This window comes from Cynocephalus volans, chromosome 14 (assembly GCF_027409185.1).
Source record: "Cynocephalus volans isolate mCynVol1 chromosome 14, mCynVol1.pri, whole genome shotgun sequence".
Taxonomy (NCBI): Eukaryota; Metazoa; Chordata; class Mammalia; order Dermoptera; family Cynocephalidae; genus Cynocephalus; species Cynocephalus volans.
The window spans coordinates 45,570,055-45,587,906 of record NC_084473.1 but is presented as its reverse complement, the minus strand read 5'-3'; the positions used below and the strand labels follow the sequence as shown (position 1 = coordinate 45,587,906).

Genomic DNA, 17,852 nt, shown 5'->3' with positions numbered 1-17,852 from the left:
TTGAAATATTTTCTAATTTAAAAAATGTTTAAACAAAACCAGCAACATATATCACTATTTCAAGATACAATGGGAAACATACAGCAGAAGTTATCCATATATCTATTAATCTTGAAGATAAGAAGGAAAAACAAGTTTAGAAACAGATGTAAGTGTATGTCACTCTTTAATTCATCTGGCCTGAGAATGCACAAGAGCTGATGGTTAACATTCAAAACTATCATAATAGAGTAACTCAGCATTTCTCAAAGGGTGCTCTACAGAATACTATTCCACAAGATACTGATAGATGTGTTACATACACACACCCACACAAACAAGATTCCAAAGTCAATAAGTTAGAAAAAACTGGGTTAAGTAAGTTTAACAGATTTCTTTATTGCAGGACTTCTCAGAGCCTTCATTTAATATTAATTTAGTGTATGGCATTCCTCAACTTATTTTTTTCTTGGATCATTATATGGGACACATGTTCCAGAGAACACACTTCGGGAAATGCTATTCTAACAGCACAATTTCTATTATAAATATACTTCTAAGATATAAATTTTTTAATATCCTGTTTATCATTGAGAGCTGAATTATTAAGTGTTCCCCACATTCACTACAATGGAGGGGAAGAACTAAGTGCAATACTGACCATCATGTTTCCATGCCTGAGTTCTCCTCTCGTTCAAATGTCATCACACCCACCCACCCCACCCTCACTTAAGAGGGCAAAGCAAATATTTAAAGCTAAATCAGGTCACAGCTCTGGAAGCCCCAACTTGAACCTCAGGGCTTTGAGATGTACCTGGATGTTGTAGCAAGCTCGCTGATGAACATGTTTCTGTGGCTGGACATCACTCTCCACCCCCAGAGACCTGACCTCTGTCCTTGAGGCACAGGTGTCAAGCATCGAAAACTGAACAGTAGCAAATGGATACCAATCGGAGGGAATTTCTTGGTCTGATCCAAGTTCTAGCTTGTATGATAAACAATGGGGCTGATCAGGACCTTGAGGGGAAAAAAATCAAATGGTCAAAGTATTTCAATGGCCAGTGAACATTACTCTTGAACATAAAAGGCACTTATCTCTCTTTAATAAGCAATTCCATTAACACTATGGCATTGTGAATTCCATTTAAACAACATACAGTCAAAATCCACAATATTGTACTAATTAGGGGGAATCCATCTGCATTATTTAAGTACTACCTTTAAGAGAAGTATAACTTTATTACTCTACATATGCACAGATTAACTCCTAAAAATGTTTTCAATTAGAATTATTACTGTTTTCTTTAATTAAAAGATAGGAGTAATGTTTATATTAAACATAATTGTTTGGTTACAATGTCCTAAGAACCTGTAGGAATCTCTTTCTCTTAAACAGATTGAATAAACACTTATAATACTTCTTATTCATTTTCTTACCACTCTATTTATAGATAATGCAAAAGTAAACTTCAGCCCAAATTAGGTCATATTATTAAAGATTCTGATTTTTAAAAGTTAAACTCAATGAAATTTTATTACATTTCAGAAAACATTCCAGGCTGAAAAAATTCTTTTTTCAGTAGAACAAGTTGTTTCACTACTGTAATTCTCACTCATCCTTCTGAAAAGCTTTGACTCAAACAGATGTATGTATAGAGATGGGCATACTGGTCTTCAATATTTCAATCTAATATTTGTTTTCACTCAATTCAATTTGTCACTTATATATCATACCAGGCCAGGCTCTGTGCCGGACTCAGGGATATTGGATATACTCAAAGATTTTAGGAGGGGTTATGTAATGTGTGTGTCTGTGTTATAATAGAATAAAAAATATTTGGTTAACAGTTAAGTTTTGTATATTACATAACAGCTAGAGAGGCTTCCGAATGTTCTTGCCACAAAGAAAAGATAAATGCATGAGGTGATAGATACACTAACTACCCTGACTGGATTATTATACAACATATGTATGTATCAAAACATCAGATTGTACCACATAAATAAGAACAATTACAATAAATTTTTAAAAATTAAAAAAATAATTCACTGTAATCACTGTAGTAACTTTACAAATAACCTGTGATTCTGTTGAATTGTTCACACTAAGTACATACCCAATGTGACTCTCTTTACATAAATAAATGTATGAAATAACAGTAATTTCAAAAGCCAGATTCAATTACTGTACCACTGACATAGCTCGAGAAAGAACATTTCTATCAGAATATAGCTTTAGGCACAAAAACAAGAGTTTAAAGGATTTCACTTAAGTCTTAAAAGATAAATTACCTTTCATTCCTTACAACCTGTTTCTTGTAGAGAAACTAATTGAATTCTAAGGCTGTAAAAGGCCTTGAGAAGTCATCAATCAATTAACCAACAGATGCTCATTAGCTATCTTCACCACTTACACCTGGGGTAGGACAACAGTGGCCTCCGAGGTGCTCTTACTTCCCAGATCACTGCAGGCAAGTGATAACTTTACTCTCAGCACACATATCCAGAGAGATCCACAAGCCATTACCCTTTCTAGTCTTCTGTGTGCAGCAAGGATACAGTGAATTCATTTACACTTCATTCAGGCACTTGTCAATCCTGTTAGGGCAGAGTAGTTCACACAAACACTGGACCCAGATTGCCCAGAGTCCAATCCCAGCTCTGCTACTTAATAGCTGTGTGATCCTAGGCAAGTTAGTTTTCTCTCTGAGCTTCATTTTCTCCATCTGAAAATGAGGGTAATGATGATAATCTGAACCTTAAAAGGTTGTTATGAGGATTAACCAGTTGCCACACATAGAGCACTGGGGCAGTAGTATACTATAGTACTATAGACGTGCTAGACACCTATTATTACTTTGCAAAGTGCTATTCTATTATAAATCCAGTATTATTTAATTATTATAATTTTACTAATAATGGAACTGTGAATTCTACACGTTTAGCGTTGGAAATAATACTGGAGACAATCTAATTTTATATTCACATTTTATAGGGAAAAAATGTTTCTGGAAGTTTTTCAATAAAAATTAAAGGAAAAAAAATTAAACCCAAGTTGAAGACCTAGTTCCAAAGATGTTAGAAACAAAGTATTTCTACCTGCTTTTCTTAAAAAAAACTGGTAAAATATAGAAGAGAGCATTTTTCTCTTCAAGTTTGCTGGCATATTTTTCTGGACTTTTGAAAACTCTAAACACTCGATAATGTTTAGCATCACATTCCTTCTTTAGATATTGACCTCCATGAGAACAGATATCACGTCTGTCCCTAGCACAACATCTGGCATATTTTGGGCTTAACGGATATTTGTTGAATTGACAAATAAATGAATAAAAGACGGAGGAAAATCATATTATCTCAGTGCTGACCACCAGGGGGCACTCTAAGGCTTTAGCAATTGTTACTCTCGCAGCTCCTTTTCTTAAGACGGGGAATGCAAATCACAAAATCATCTTAGGTCTAATTGATATCCAGTCCCTCCTGAACCAAAATATTTCATATCAGAAACTGAATTGTTGAGGGTTGATGAGAATGGATGGTAGGAGGATGACACAAGTGGAGTGGGAGAGAAACCAATGTGCTGAAGACAGCAAAGAAAAATTGGAAGTTAGAGATTTGTTAATTGACCCTCCACTACTCACATTGCCCTTTCTAACTCTATGTCACCATTTACACGTGATTTAGCTAACCAGCTCCCCACTTGTCCTCCCTCTCTCTTTCTTTCTCTCACCCCTCCCCCAACAAAGCCTAAGCTCCTCTGTTGTCATTCACACCTTAGTATGAATGAAGTCTATGAGCTACTGCCCCAGGTCAATCTTTGTTGTAAAATGAAAGACTTGGCCACTGTTAAAGGAATATGAAGCATTGACAAGCTGGTAGAAGAGACATTAAGGGACCAGCAGCCCTTCCCACCTCTCCTGAAATCACAGGCACATGATTTCACCAATAGGAAAGATCAATCCTGACCTCACAAATTCCTGGGAAGAAAGGCCCCCCAAAAAGTTTTATAATTAGTGCATGGTAGAATATTCTCTTTCAGTTTCCATTTTTGAAATAGTTTCTTCTAATAGTGCAGATTTTTCAGAAACTAGCTTGAAAAAGATAACATGTTAAAGAGCTGTTTTTAAAATCCTCTGTTCTCTAAACACACAACTGATCCAAAGATCACATCGAAAAACAGAAGTGCATTCTAGGACCCTGCTACTCTACGTGTGGTCCTTGGCCAGTAGCATTGGCATCTCATCAGCACTTGTTAGAAACAGGGTATCCCAGGTCCCATCTGCTGAAGGAGAATCCACATTTTAACAAGGTGATTCCTATGCACACAAAAAGTTGAGACGCACTGCCTTAGGACAAAGATTTTCTCTCTGCCCCAACTTTTCTCCTTCTATGCTTCTTCTCAAGGGGCAAATTAGGCTGCAGCCTGCCCGGGACACCACCTCACTCTCTGTATTACCCTCCCTAGCCATAATGGAGAAGCCTCCAGACAGGACGTGTCCTGCCCCCAGCATCGCTCGGCGTTGTGCCCTGCCCTCGGGACGCTGTCTGACACAGCCCCACTGCTTTTTCCCGGCACCTTCCCTTTGTGCACAGACCTGATCTGAACAAAGCTGCTTTGATCCCAAAGGGTTTGTTCAGTGACTTCTCACTGTGTAATTGACTACTGAAATACTTGTAAAACATTGTTCTGTGTGGGCCTGGTGCTGTGACAGTCTTCCAAAAGAATCCCTGAAGGCCAAGATCAAGTGTGACCAGCCTCTCTGGGAATGTCTCTGCTTGCCGTTGTTCTGGGAGGGCAACTATAAAGCTCTAGAAGACACAGAGACACGCAGAGCAGGGAGGAATGACCTCTGTGCAGGGACCATACCAGATTGCACAGGAGAGCGACTGGGTCAGTAGTCCTCAGCCCTGGCTGCATGGGAGAGCCTCTCACACACCAATGCTTGGGCCTTACTCCCCAAGTCTGATTGGTAGGGGTGGTGCCTAAATGTGGGTATGTTTTTAAAGCTCTAAAGATATTAACATGCAGCCAGGGCTGGGAAACAGATTCTAAAAGGACAAATGGTAAGAGGATCCCAGGCTATCTCAGCTAATGGCACCATCACCCACCCACCTGTCCACCAAAGCCAGAGACCCTGATCTTGCCCCCTTCCCCCATGCCTGTAGGTTGACAGTCTTCATTGTCCTGGGGGCACTTCCTCTGCATTTCCTCACTCATCCTTCACCTCCCATTCTCATGGCTCCCACTGCCACTGCCTGGCTCAGGATCTCTCTCCTGCTACCAGCCTCCTGGATCCATGATCTGTTCTTAATTCTCCTCTGCACTGTATGCCTACCTTTCTAAAACAAGATACAACTCCATCACAGTCACGCCTGAGAACCCCCGAGGCCCCATTGACAGGCAAACTCCACACCCCAAGGCATGGCTCACAAGGTCTCCCTATGCCGGTTCCTTCCCCCACTACTCCCTCAGTCCCAGAACTTAGGTAAGGTCCCCCATGCATGTGCCTTGGTTCTGCTGTTTCCATCCCTGATAGAATCCTAGTGAGTCTTCCACTCTAAGCTTATGCATCCTCTCCTTGGCAAAGCTTTTCCCAGTACCCAGGCAGTTCATCACTCCTTTCTCAGAGATCCCTATTGTACATGTTCATACGAGCCTGGAATGGAGCACTTTCCCACAGTGCATTCTGACAGTCGCTTCTGGGTCTGTCTCACCAACTAGACTGTTAAGTTTCTGGACAGCAGAGATTGTGTCTGTGTCTATATCTCCCAAGCACTCAGCAGAGCCTGTACCTAGAGGAAATTTAGTGGATGTTTGTGGAATGAATGAGTGAGCCGTCCTCTTAATAAATTCTTGTTGATTGAGTTAACGACACCATTCACTCTAGGAAAATGCAGTGTTACTAACAAGATCGTTTTCACAAGCTTTACGTTTTGATCCACTTTCAAAATTAGAAAAGGTGATTGGTATGGGTTCTCAGTTTGAAAAATAAGTGTGGTTGCCCTGGCCAGGTTAGCCGAGGGCTTAGATCCTTCGGGGCCTCCTGGAGCACCTGCTCCAAGCACAGCAGCAGGAATGGGCTCCCAAAGGGAGCCTGTCATCCTGTCCCAGCAGGCTGAGCCCTTGAAGCTCCTCTCTCAGAGGCACAACTATTGCTTCAAAGCTCACAAAAACTGTTTGACCTTTTGTTCCAGTCCCAATGACCATCTCTTGGACCAATGGAAAATGACAGGAGTCAGGTTATCACCCAGACCTTGGGGGACGACTCCGGGAGGCCTCTGGACTCAGAAGGTTCCAGTAGGCATTCCAGCCTACCTAACTTCCTGCCCTCCTTCCTTTCCCTATTTGTTTAGCAAAATAAAAGCCAACGTTCTGATTTTGTTTAACCCCTCTAGACTAAAAGTAGCACAAATATAACTTTTAGAATAGGTCATTTGGAACTTTGTACTCAAAAACCTCAAAACTTGCTTTCCTGGTGTGAAAATAATCTGAGAATGGTTTCATTTGCTTCTCCAGCCAAGTTACAAATGAAGGCAGGAAGCAGCATCTCTGTGGATTACATCACGGAAGATAATGAACTCCCCATATCACTGGCGTTAGCCAGAAGGCGCCCTTAGAGGCCATCCACGTGACCATGCTACACCATCCCACCTCACCATGCCCTGAGTCTGAGCAGTCCTTGCTGTTCCTTGGGAACAGAGCATTACTAATGTGAGTCATGAGAACACCGTGGGGTGGAACTTGGCATTAATGAAGTAGAGTGTGGGGTGTCAGGCAAGACTACAGCACAGGGACTTCCCTCCTGCACAGGGGCCTGGTGCTCCCCAGCCTGTCTCTCACTTGCTGGATCCTGTCCATAGCTCAAGCTCCAATCAGTTGACAGACATTAAGCCAGCAAAGTGCAAATCATGGGCAAGGTGGTCCCACAGCCTCCAGGGTGCAGTCCAAACTGACCCTCAAGTCCATCATCAAGCTGGGACTTGCTCTTTCTGCTCTAGAACATTGCAAAGCCTGTACAGCACTATTTCTCACCCTAGCTACACATTAGGTTCACCGGGGGAGATCTTAAAACAAACTGGTACCTGGGCCCCTCCCCCAGAGACTCTGATTTAATTGGCATGAAGTGGAGCCTGAGCATCAAGATTACTTAAAAGCTTTCAGGATATTCTGACATAGGGTCAGGTTTGAGAAACACCGCTACAGGGCCACCCCAAATAAAAATGCTTCTTTTGAAATCCATAGCCTGAAGGGGCCGAAGATAGGTTTAAATTTCCCTGAAGGACCAACCAGAGCATCTGTGGGCTATTTAGAAACAGGGATCAGATCTTACTCATCTTTATCTCCAGCACTTGATGGGGCAATTGGTACACAGTAAGTGCTCAGTAAAGGTTGGGTTGAATGAACGAATGAATGAATTGATCAATCAATCAATCAATCAACTCAAATCCCCCAAACCTGTTCCCAATTTACCTCCATAGCCCAGTGTTCTGCTAGAAAAAACTCAACTAAAACAGAGAACATCCCTACTTCCAATATTTGAGGTTTTTTGCTTTATTATATTATGCCCACTCCTAACTTACTATTCTAAAATAAATATGATGCTAGGACTGTCTTTTCAAAGTTCTGAACTTCTAGATTAATTGTTTTCTTTGTAAAATTTTTAAAAATTAACTAAATTTTTAGTGTTTAGGTCGTGTCTGCCCAGTTCTAAAACAACCAGTGAGATGGGTAAATTCAGCCAAAGAAATTAATGTGGGTAAAAATGAAAGGCAATCTTATTTCAAAGAGCAGGGAGCAAAACCTAAGGAGGAAGTGGCTGAGAATACAAAACAGATCAGGTACACTCGTGGATGGCAATCTTTAAAGGTTAATTAGGAAATCTAAGCTATGTTAGAAACATTTTTAATATTTGAGGGCAATGGGCTGATGTCAAGAAGCCCAACCATGGATATCTATAAATTTTCCCTCAGTACCACCATCCACAACAAATTCCTAGCCTAGGATGGTACCTCTTATGATATCAAAAAAAATCTAAAAAGTTTAACTTCTCCGGTAGAAATAGGCACAAGAGGAAAATGTTCCATCTCCCACCCATCTATGTAAGTGTGGCCTCAGCTGACAAGTCTCTGTCTGGTTTCAACCTAAGGAGGAGGGTGAAGACATTTAAGCTATTTCCCATGAAAATCAACTTGGGGTGCTAAATATTTACTTGAGTTTTTATCAGGAAGCCGGTCTATCTTCCACACCACGGCCCGGTAGGCACTCTCATATTTTGCTGACCCCACAGTAACCTGAACGACAGGTTCAGATTCAGGTTCATGTAAACTCCCCAGACATGCCCGGCGGTTCATTTTGGCTTTCAGGGACTTCTGCCTCTGGAGGTTCATGGTCCAGACAGCCTTAATCCACTGCGATGGGACAGGAAAGTGTATCATTATATTGTCACAGGACCTCAAGGAACTGGCGTGGGATGGTCTCTGAGCCAATGGGGCCATGTTGACGAAGGCCTGAAGTTCCACATACGCCCCCTGGACAACCACTACAGACTTCACAGAAAAGGGAAGAGCGTCCCCGTGATACAAAGTCTTGAAACGCATCAGCTCAAACCGGCAGGCATCCAGAGGTATGAACTTAATGATTCTTGATTGCTCAAATTCTTGAACTTTCACGCACTTATGAAAATGGTAGTCAAGAATATCAATTCCCTTCTTTTCTGTATCTTTTTTGAAATAGCATTCATCTTGCTTCTGCAACTCAAGGTCATTCAAAGTTAAAAAGCATTCCATGTTTCCATTCACAAAGCAAAGGCAATAGATTTGAGTTATCACAGCACTTTCAACCAATTTTCCTTCGTCCTTTGTGACTTTACCCCAAAAGTTGTCCATAATTTCCAAGGAAATTTCTTGCTCTTCGTAGTTCTTTTTTGGTTTTGAAACAGCTGGCAGCTTCGTCAGCTCCTCTTCCACAATAGTCAGAAAGTCAAGGAAGTCATGGTATTCTGTGGACCCCAACTTCAGCATCTGTTCTATGTCTGGTTCGTGAACTACTTCTGTCTTAGAATGGTATTTTCTTTTTTCTGTATAAGACACATGCTCAATCTTCACAGTATGGATTTTTCCTGCCACACTAAAGTTCTCAACTTTGGGTTCAGAAAGCCTGCAATGTGGATCGAGCTGTAACTCTTTAAATGGTTTCTCTAACCCCTTCTCATAATACATTTGCAAAACTCCTCCAGGTAAAACTTTCAGAAAAATTGGTCCCCATTGCCGCGAAGACATCATGTTCTTCTTCTCAGGAATTCGCAGCATGAAAGACCATCCAGCTTTTGGCTGACTCCTGAAGAGCACATGGGGGACAAAGGAAGAGACCGTGTCTTCAGCATATGGACATTGCATAGACAAATTTCCAAGTGAGTCTTGGTTCTCAGCTGACTGAAGATGTTCAAGCTTCTCACAAATATAGTTGAGTGAACATTTATTTAGGCTTTTTTGATCAATAGGCATCTCCTTGTCCCTCACTGACAAAGTCTTTCTGCTTCCTGAGGGGTCAAAGGTGAACGGGGTAGCACTGTCTTCATCTTTCCAAAATGGACTTGAAAAAGCACAGTCCTCCCGAAAATACTGAAATTGAGGGGCATCACTTTGGAACCCTAGGCTTTCAGCCTGGAGAGGGCTAATTTCATCTGGAAGACTTACTTTGGGAGCTGGATGTGTACATGAGTGGTCACTGGGTAAGAAATCATGGGATAAACAGGTTGGTTTAGTAGGCAATAAAGAGGAACCTGCCCCTGGTGTTGTGAGTGGGCTGTTGGAAGAAGATTCTGGAATAGGATAAAGCACATGAGTCCCTGCTTTGGGGATGCCAAGAATACCTGGGAAGTCTTTGGTAGGTGTAGAAAGAGGAGAATTAGTTGGAGGTCCTGGACTGAAGTAGAAGTCTACAATGGGAGAAGAGACAGGGGTGCTGCTGGTAGAGGAAGACCCACTGGGAAATTCCTTGAGGCCAGGAAGGTTCAACTTAAGTCCATTTGGTCTACAGACACCTTGATTCTCCAGGGGGAAATTCTTTGACTTTTGAGAAGATTGAATAGCGGGGTCATCATCAAAGGTGACCCAATTGCCTGGGTTGGTGGAGCACATCTTTGGGATCAGGTTGTGGTCCTGTCACGGACTCAGATATGTTGTCTCTGTTAAAGGAGAAAGAGAAAATAGAAATATAAAATGAAGAGGGGGAAACAGGCCACTAGAGGTCTTCAGTTCTGAGGAATACTCAGATGTAAAAGTATGCAGATTTACAGATTAACTGAGTTCAAAGAAATGATTAAAAAGTGTATCACTTTTGATGGCTGCAAGCATAAAAAACAAGATCCAACTATATGCTGTCAATAAGAGGCTCACTTTAGATTTAAGGGCACATATAGGCTGAAAGTGAAAGGATGGAAAAAGATATTCCATTCAAATGGAAACCAAAGTACAGAAGGGGTGGCCATCCTTATGTCAGACAAAACAAAATTTAAGTCAGAAACTGTCAGAAGAGACAAAGAATTATGTTACATAATAATAAAAGGATCAATTCACCAGGAAGATATAACAATCATAAATATATATGAACAAAACATCAGAGCACCCAAACATATGAAGCGAACATTGACAGAATTGAAAGGAGAAATAGAAGCCACACAAAAATAGTATTTCAATACCCTACTTTTTCCTCTGTGTTTTGTTGTTGTTGTTGTTTGGTAGCTGGCAGGTAAGAGGATCCAAACCCTTGACTTTGGTGTTACCAGCACCATGCTCTCCCAAGTGAGCTAACCCGTCAGCCCCTCCACTTTTAACAATAGCTAGAACATCTGGACAGAAGATCAATAAAGAAATGAAGGACTTGAACAACATTATAGACCAAATGGACCTACCAGACATATGTAAAACATTCGACACAACATGAGAATTCACATTTTCTCAAGCTCACTCTTCAGAATAGATCACATGTTAGGTCACTAACAAGTCTTAACAAGTATAAGAAGATTGAAATTATACAATTATCTTTCCCATCCACAATGGAATAAAACTAGGAATCAATACTGAAGGACAGCTGGAAAGTTCACAAATATAATTAAATAATATGCTCTTGAACAACCAAGGATCAAAACATAAATCAAAAAGGAAATTAGAAAATACATTGGGACAAATGAAAACACGGCATACCAAAATGTACAGAATGCAGCAAATGCAATAGTAAGAGGGCCATTTATAGCTATAGATGCCTAATTAAAAAAGAAGAAAGACCTCAAAGAAACAACCTAACTTTACACCTCAAGGAACTAGAAAAAGAACTAAGTCCAAAGTTAACAGAAGGAAAGCAATAATAAAGACTAGAGCAGAAATAAATTAAATAGAGAATGAAAAAACATTAGCAAAAAAATTAATAAAACTGAGGGTCAGGTTTTTGAAAAAAATTTTTTAAATGACAAACCTTTAGCTAGGTTAAGAAAAAAAGAGATAAGACTCAAATAAAATTGGAAATCAAAGAAAAAACATTATAAGTGATGCCGCAGAATTAAAAAGCATTACAAGGAACTACTGTGAACAATTATATACCTAAAATTGGATAACTTAGAAGAAATAGATAAATTACTAGAAACATACAGGCTGCTAAGACTGAATCATAAAGAAATAGAAAATCTAAACAGACCAATAACTAGTAAGGAGATTGAATTAGTAATCAAAAGCCTCCTACCAAAAAAAAAGCCCAGAATTCACAGCTGAATTCTACCAAACATTCAAAGAATTAATGTCAATCTTTTTCAAACCCTTCCAAAAAATTGAAGATGAGGGAAACCTTCCAAACTTATTTTAAAAGGACAGCATCGCCCTGATACTAAAGCCAGAAAAAAACTCTATGAGAAAAGAAAACTACAGGCCAATATCCCTGATCAATATAAATGCAAAAATCCTCAAGAAAATACTAGCAAATCAAATTCAGCAGCACATTAAAAGGACCCTATGCCATGACCAAGTGAGATTTATCCCTGGGATGCAAGGATGGTTCAACTTACAAAAATCAAGCAATGTGAAACACCACATTAACAGAACAAAGGATAAAATTCACTCAACAAGCTAAGAATAGAAGGAGATTACTTCAATATAATTTCCATATATGAAAAGCCCACCACTACATCATACTAGACAGTGAAAGCCTGAAAGATTTCCTGTAGGATCAGGAACAAGGCAAGGATGCCCACTCTTTCCACTTCTATGCAACATAGTACTGGAATTCCTAGCTAGGGCAATTAGGCAAGAAATGAAAATAAAAGGCGTCCACATTGAAAAGGAAGAAGTAAAATTATCTCTGTTCACAGATGATATGATCTTATATGTAGAAAGCCCTAAAAATTCCACACACAAAAAAAATCTGTTAGAATAAACAAATTCAGCAAAGTTGCAGGATATAAAATTAACATACAAAAATGAGTAGCATTTCTATCTACTAAAAACGAATTATCCAAAAATGAAATTAAGAAAACAATCCTGTTACAAAAGCTTCAAAAAGAATAAAATACTTAAGAACAAACATAACTATAAAATGTCACTGAAAAAAATGAAAGACACCAATAACTGGAAAGACATCCCCTGTTCATGCACTGGAAAATTTAATATTGTTAAAATGTTCATACTATCCACAGTGATCTACAGAGTCAATGAAATTCCTATCAAATCCCAATGGCATTTTTTTCCAGAAGTAGAAAAAAAATCCTAAAATTCATATGGAACTACAAAGGACCCCAAATAGCCAAAACAATCTTTAGAGAGAAGAATAGAGCTGGAGGTCTCACACTTCCTGACTTCAAAACTTCATAGCTTGTATTACAAAGCTATGGTAATCAAAACGATATGGTACTGGCATAAAGACAGACAGACAGAGCAACGGAAAAGAATGTAGAGCCCAGAAATAAATTCACAATCAAATATACAGTAAAACGATCTTTGACAAGGATGTCGAGATTACACAATGGGGAAAGAATAGTGTCTTCAACAAATGGAGTTGAGAAAACTAGATATCCACATGCAAACGAATGAAATTGGACCCTTATCTTACACCATACACAAAAACAATCCAAAATGTATAAAAGACCTAAACATAAGACCTGAAACTATAAAACTCCTGGAGAAAACATATGGAAAAATCTTTATAACACTGGTCTTGGCAATGATTTCTTGGATATGACACCAAGGCGTAGGCAACAAAAGCAAAAACAGACAGGTGGGACTACGTCAAACTAAAAAGCTTCTGCACAGCAAAGTGAGCTAACAACAAAGTAAAAAGGCAACATACAGAATGGGAGAAAATATTTTCAAACCACGTATCTTATAAGGGGTTAATATCTGAAATATATAAGGAACTCACTCAACAGCAAAAAAACAACCCAATCAAACAATGAGCAAAGGACTTGAATAGACATTTCTCCAAAGAAGATATACAAATGGCCAACAGGTACATGAAAAGATGCTCAACATCACTAATCATCAGGGAAATGCAAATCAAAACCACAACAAGATATCACTTTAATCTGTTAGAATGGCTATTATTTTTAAAAAGGAAGGAAGGAGGGAGGGAAGGAAGAAAAATAAAGCGTTGGCAAGAAATTGGAACCCTTGTGCACCATTGCTGGGAATGTCAAAAAGTGTAGACACTAAAGAAAACAGTATGAAATTTCCTCAAAAACTTAAAAAAACTTTTTGAACTAACATATGATTCAGCAATCCCATTTCTGGCTATTTATCCAAAAGAACTAAAACCAGGATCTTGAAGAGGTATCTGTACTCCTATATTCATTGCACCAGTATTCACAATAGCTAACAGGTGGAAACCACCTATATGTCCATTGATGGATGAATGGATAAATAAATGTGATATATGCATACAATGAAATATTATTCAGTTTTTGGAAGGAAATTCTGACATGCTACAACATAGATAACCATTGAACACATTATGCCAACTGAAATAAGTCAGTCACGGAAGGACAAACACTGCATGACTCCACTAATACAAGGTAACTAAAGAAGGCAAGCTCATAAAGCAGAAAGTAAAAAGGGGCTGCGAGAGGGAGAAATGGGGCATTGCTGTTCAATAGTATAGAGTTTCATTCATGCAAGATGAAAAAGTTCTAGAGATCTGCTGTATAACAATGTGAATATAGTTAGTGCTACTATAGTGTACATTTAAAAATGTGTTAAAGGGGCAGATCTGCTATGTGTGGTTTTTTTCTTACCACAACTGAAAAAAAATATTATTTTTGAATTAAGTCAATAAGTCTTTAAGTGATTATTATGTCGCCAGACATTGTTAGTGCTGTGGAAAATATAGGAGAAAATAAAAAACAATTTATAATGAACTTACAACCCACTGACAGCCCAAAAATATGTGAGGTTTACAGTTTAGCAGAATTTTCAAAATCATGATGTCACTTAACTCTGTGAAGTGTACATTACTATTGGCTATTTCATAACCAAAATTACCTGGGTTTGGGTTCATTGCCTAAAGTCACCCAGCCGGTAAGAGGTAGAACCAGGATTTTTTTTTTTTTTTATAAAAGCTTTATTGAGATATAATTCACACACATTCCATAAAATTCACCATTTTTTAAAAGTATATATTTCAGTGGTTTTTAGTATATTAAGAGAGTTGTGCGACCATCACTACTATTTAATTTCAGAACATTCTTATCACCCCAAAATAAACCCTGTACCTATTTGCAGTCACTCTGCACTCTCCCCTTTCCCCAGGCCCTGGCAACCACTAAACTACTTTCTGTCTCTATGAATTTGCTTCTTCTGGACATTTCATGTAAATGAAATCATACGACATATGGCCTTTCATGTCTGCCTTCTTTCTCCTAGCATAATGTTTTCAAGGTTTATCCATTTGTAGTATGTATCAGTGCTTCATTCCTCTGTATGGCTGGATAATACTCCATTGTGTGAATAAACCACATTCTGTACACCCATTTATCATGGATTAGTTGATGGAGATTTGGTTTGTTTCCACTTTTTAGCTATGAATAATGCTGATATGAATATTCGTGTATAAGTTTTGTGTAATCATTTCTCCTGAGTATATACCTAGGTGTGGAAAAATCAGGATTCGAACCCAGGTCACTTTCAGCTCAATCTGATACAGTGTAAATGACTGAAAGTATTCTAAGAACACCAGAGGCAATGAGCTGTAAGGGCCACAGCACTGACGCGGGGTTAGGTAATCCCAATACTGGGTTCTGCTCTGTCACTCACTAGCTGTGTGCACAGCCTCTCCAGACATTCAGTGATTACACTAGAATAATCTCTGGGGTCTTTCCACCTCTAAAACAATTCTCTGGTGGTTGACATCCAGTTGAAAATTTTTTCAAAAGCAGAAATTGTGTTACCACCAATTATATGGGCCTTAGTGCCGGGATTTTTAACCAAACGTCCAAACTGACAGAAAGTAAAACTCCATGAGACCTGCTAATGTGAAAATGCAGAACCTGCTGGAATACTGCCCATGGGAAAGGCCTGTTTTTCTCCCCCCAGCCTGCCTTCCTGACTCCCCTTGTGGATAATGAAGGTTCACCCAACGTAATCAGTCAAGCTTGGAAAAAGTCCAACACGAAGGGAGAGAGGGCTATGGGGCACAGAGGCCCAGTGTTGCCATTTGCAGCATCCACACATTCCTGAGGGCACAAAAACACACAGTGGCGCCGTAGCCCCGGCTGCTGGCTCTCTGGAGGGCATTTCACTGTCACTCCCCTTGGGCTGAGTTGCCATAAAGCACTTTCCCCTGGAGCAGCAACAGCAGGGTTTCAAAGGGACACCACCAGGAGGCTCAGAGGCAGGAAATCCGCAGCTATATTTCTTGACTAATTCCATCCCACCCTCTTCAGAAGGAATCCAGCCAAAATAGCTCCTCACATAGGGTGAGAGATCATGAAAATATTTACTTCAGTCGGGTTTATTAAAAAGAAAGAAAAAAAAGAAGACAGGAGCAGACATCATTCAGCTTCAGGCTGAATCCGATTCTGATCTACGCCAAACATTCTGATCTATGTTTGCCTCATCAGTTTTCCCTTGGTAGCTTCAAAATTTGGAAGAGGGGGGCTGGTTTCTTCAGTTTTTGTTCATTTTGCAACAAATAAACTGATTTCCATAAATCAAAGAAATCACATTACTTTGTAAACAGCCCTGGATTTTTTGAAAAGCACACCTTACAAAAATCTCCTACCTTGTACCCCAAATCTATGCAAAGTACACTCCTACCCCACCCCTCTTCCCCATGCAGAACTCTTCCATAGGAGGCACTCAGCAAATGTAATGTGAGTTTAATTCAACCAAATAGAATTCTGTATTGCATCTAGTCAGAACCCAAACCATTATCCCTGCTTAAAAGGCAGGAGTTTGATGCTGTTCTGAACTGAGCAGCTGAGGCTCTGTCTCCTGTGGTCAAGGGCAGGTTTGTTTTCCATTGTGCCCCTCTCTCTCCCCTTTTCTATCCCCCTTGCTGCCTTTCTTTATCGATCCTTTTTTACACTCATTTCCATTTCTCTCTTACCTATTTTGCCCCCTCCCTGTATACGACCTTATCTTTCTATTCTGGTCTCAGAGTCCCCACCAGTCTGTGGCCCAAAGTCAACAACGCGACCAATTCCATCCAGTGCTTGCCTTCCCTCCCAGCCCTCTCATGGGGAAAAGGGGCTGCACCCTGTCTGCAGCCTTTGTCTGAATTTCTCAGAAGCTGAGAAATTTAGATGCCTCTTCCTTCAGTCATCTGCCACTTCGCCCCCTCTGCTTCCAGGCATTGGAATCCAAAAGTATTCAAACAGCAGCATCTGTTGAACTTCAGTTGTGTTTTGTTTCTCCCTGCATTGCAAGTAGGGTTGGATCTTGATATGTACCTATGCCTCCCACAGCACCCTGCACCCGACCATTTACAGAGCCCTTTCATGGGCAACACTCATTTAAACTTCCCGACAATACAGAGCAGACCACAGCACTCCCCAAGGTCCAATGCAGAGCTGGGAATCCAGGACTTTGGGCACCAGGTCCCCAGCTGCCTTCCTCTGAAGCAAAGATTCCTGCAGTCCGATTCCCTGGCTTTTTCCTCAGCTGTGGATTTCATCCCACCCCACATGCCCCGAACATTTCAGAGGTCTGTTTTCAATCAATCTGGATCATCCTGCAAACTCCTAGAAGACAATTCCAGACAAATTCAGAAACAGGGCAAGACACCAAGACTTTGAATGAGGCACAGATAGAAAAGAAAAATGTATTACGGTAGAAATTTCTAGAAGCGCATTTCTAGGAGTTAAAGATTTTCAGGTGTGTGTTTACTTCTCCTTAAGACTATCAGACATTCTTTTCAGCTGCCTGTTTTCAAACCAGCATCAGAACCCATTGAACTCAAGAAAAAACGAAAAGACTCCCATGCCTGTTTACACCACAAATAACAAGGGTGTAGGAAACAGTGGTTTTCAAACTTACAGTTCAACAGTGTGACAGATGGTATTCAGAAGCCTTAGAGTTTAACACTCCCCTTGTTCAGAGAAACCCTAAAATAATTATCTTCACCATTCTAAATAGGGGACAAGCACAGAAAGGCACTGGGCCACACAGAGCAGACATGAAAAATGGCTGCACTTATGCAGAATTCCTTCGCTCCACCCTTTCTTCCACTTAAGAAATCATACTGGAATTCTTGTAAGAGTATTATAATGATTATCATGAATTGACTATAAATTGTTTTAAAAAGTAAATCTTTTACAAATAGCAATACCTTAAATATTATTAATAATATTGCAATTTATTTGCAACAAGGCTTATGAGTAAGAGGCATTCATTTG

The 17,852-nt window shown here is 39.9% G+C and overlaps 1 protein-coding gene across 2 annotated transcripts in view; it reads right to left on the bottom strand.

The window, feature by feature from the left end:
- Window positions 1–17,852, bottom strand: part of STON1 (stonin 1) — a 45,508-nt gene that overhangs the window by 2,440 nt on the left and 25,216 nt on the right. For both annotated transcript variants that reach the window (XM_063078126.1, XM_063078127.1), the window contains exons 2-3: window positions 8,190–10,166; window positions 794–996 (exon numbers count right to left, since the gene is read on the bottom strand). In XM_063078126.1, the coding sequence (XP_062934196.1) occupies window positions 794–996; window positions 8,190–10,119 (2,133 nt within the window). In that variant the 5' untranslated portion in view covers window positions 10,120–10,166. The remainder of the gene's footprint in view (window positions 1–793; window positions 997–8,189; window positions 10,167–17,852) is intronic.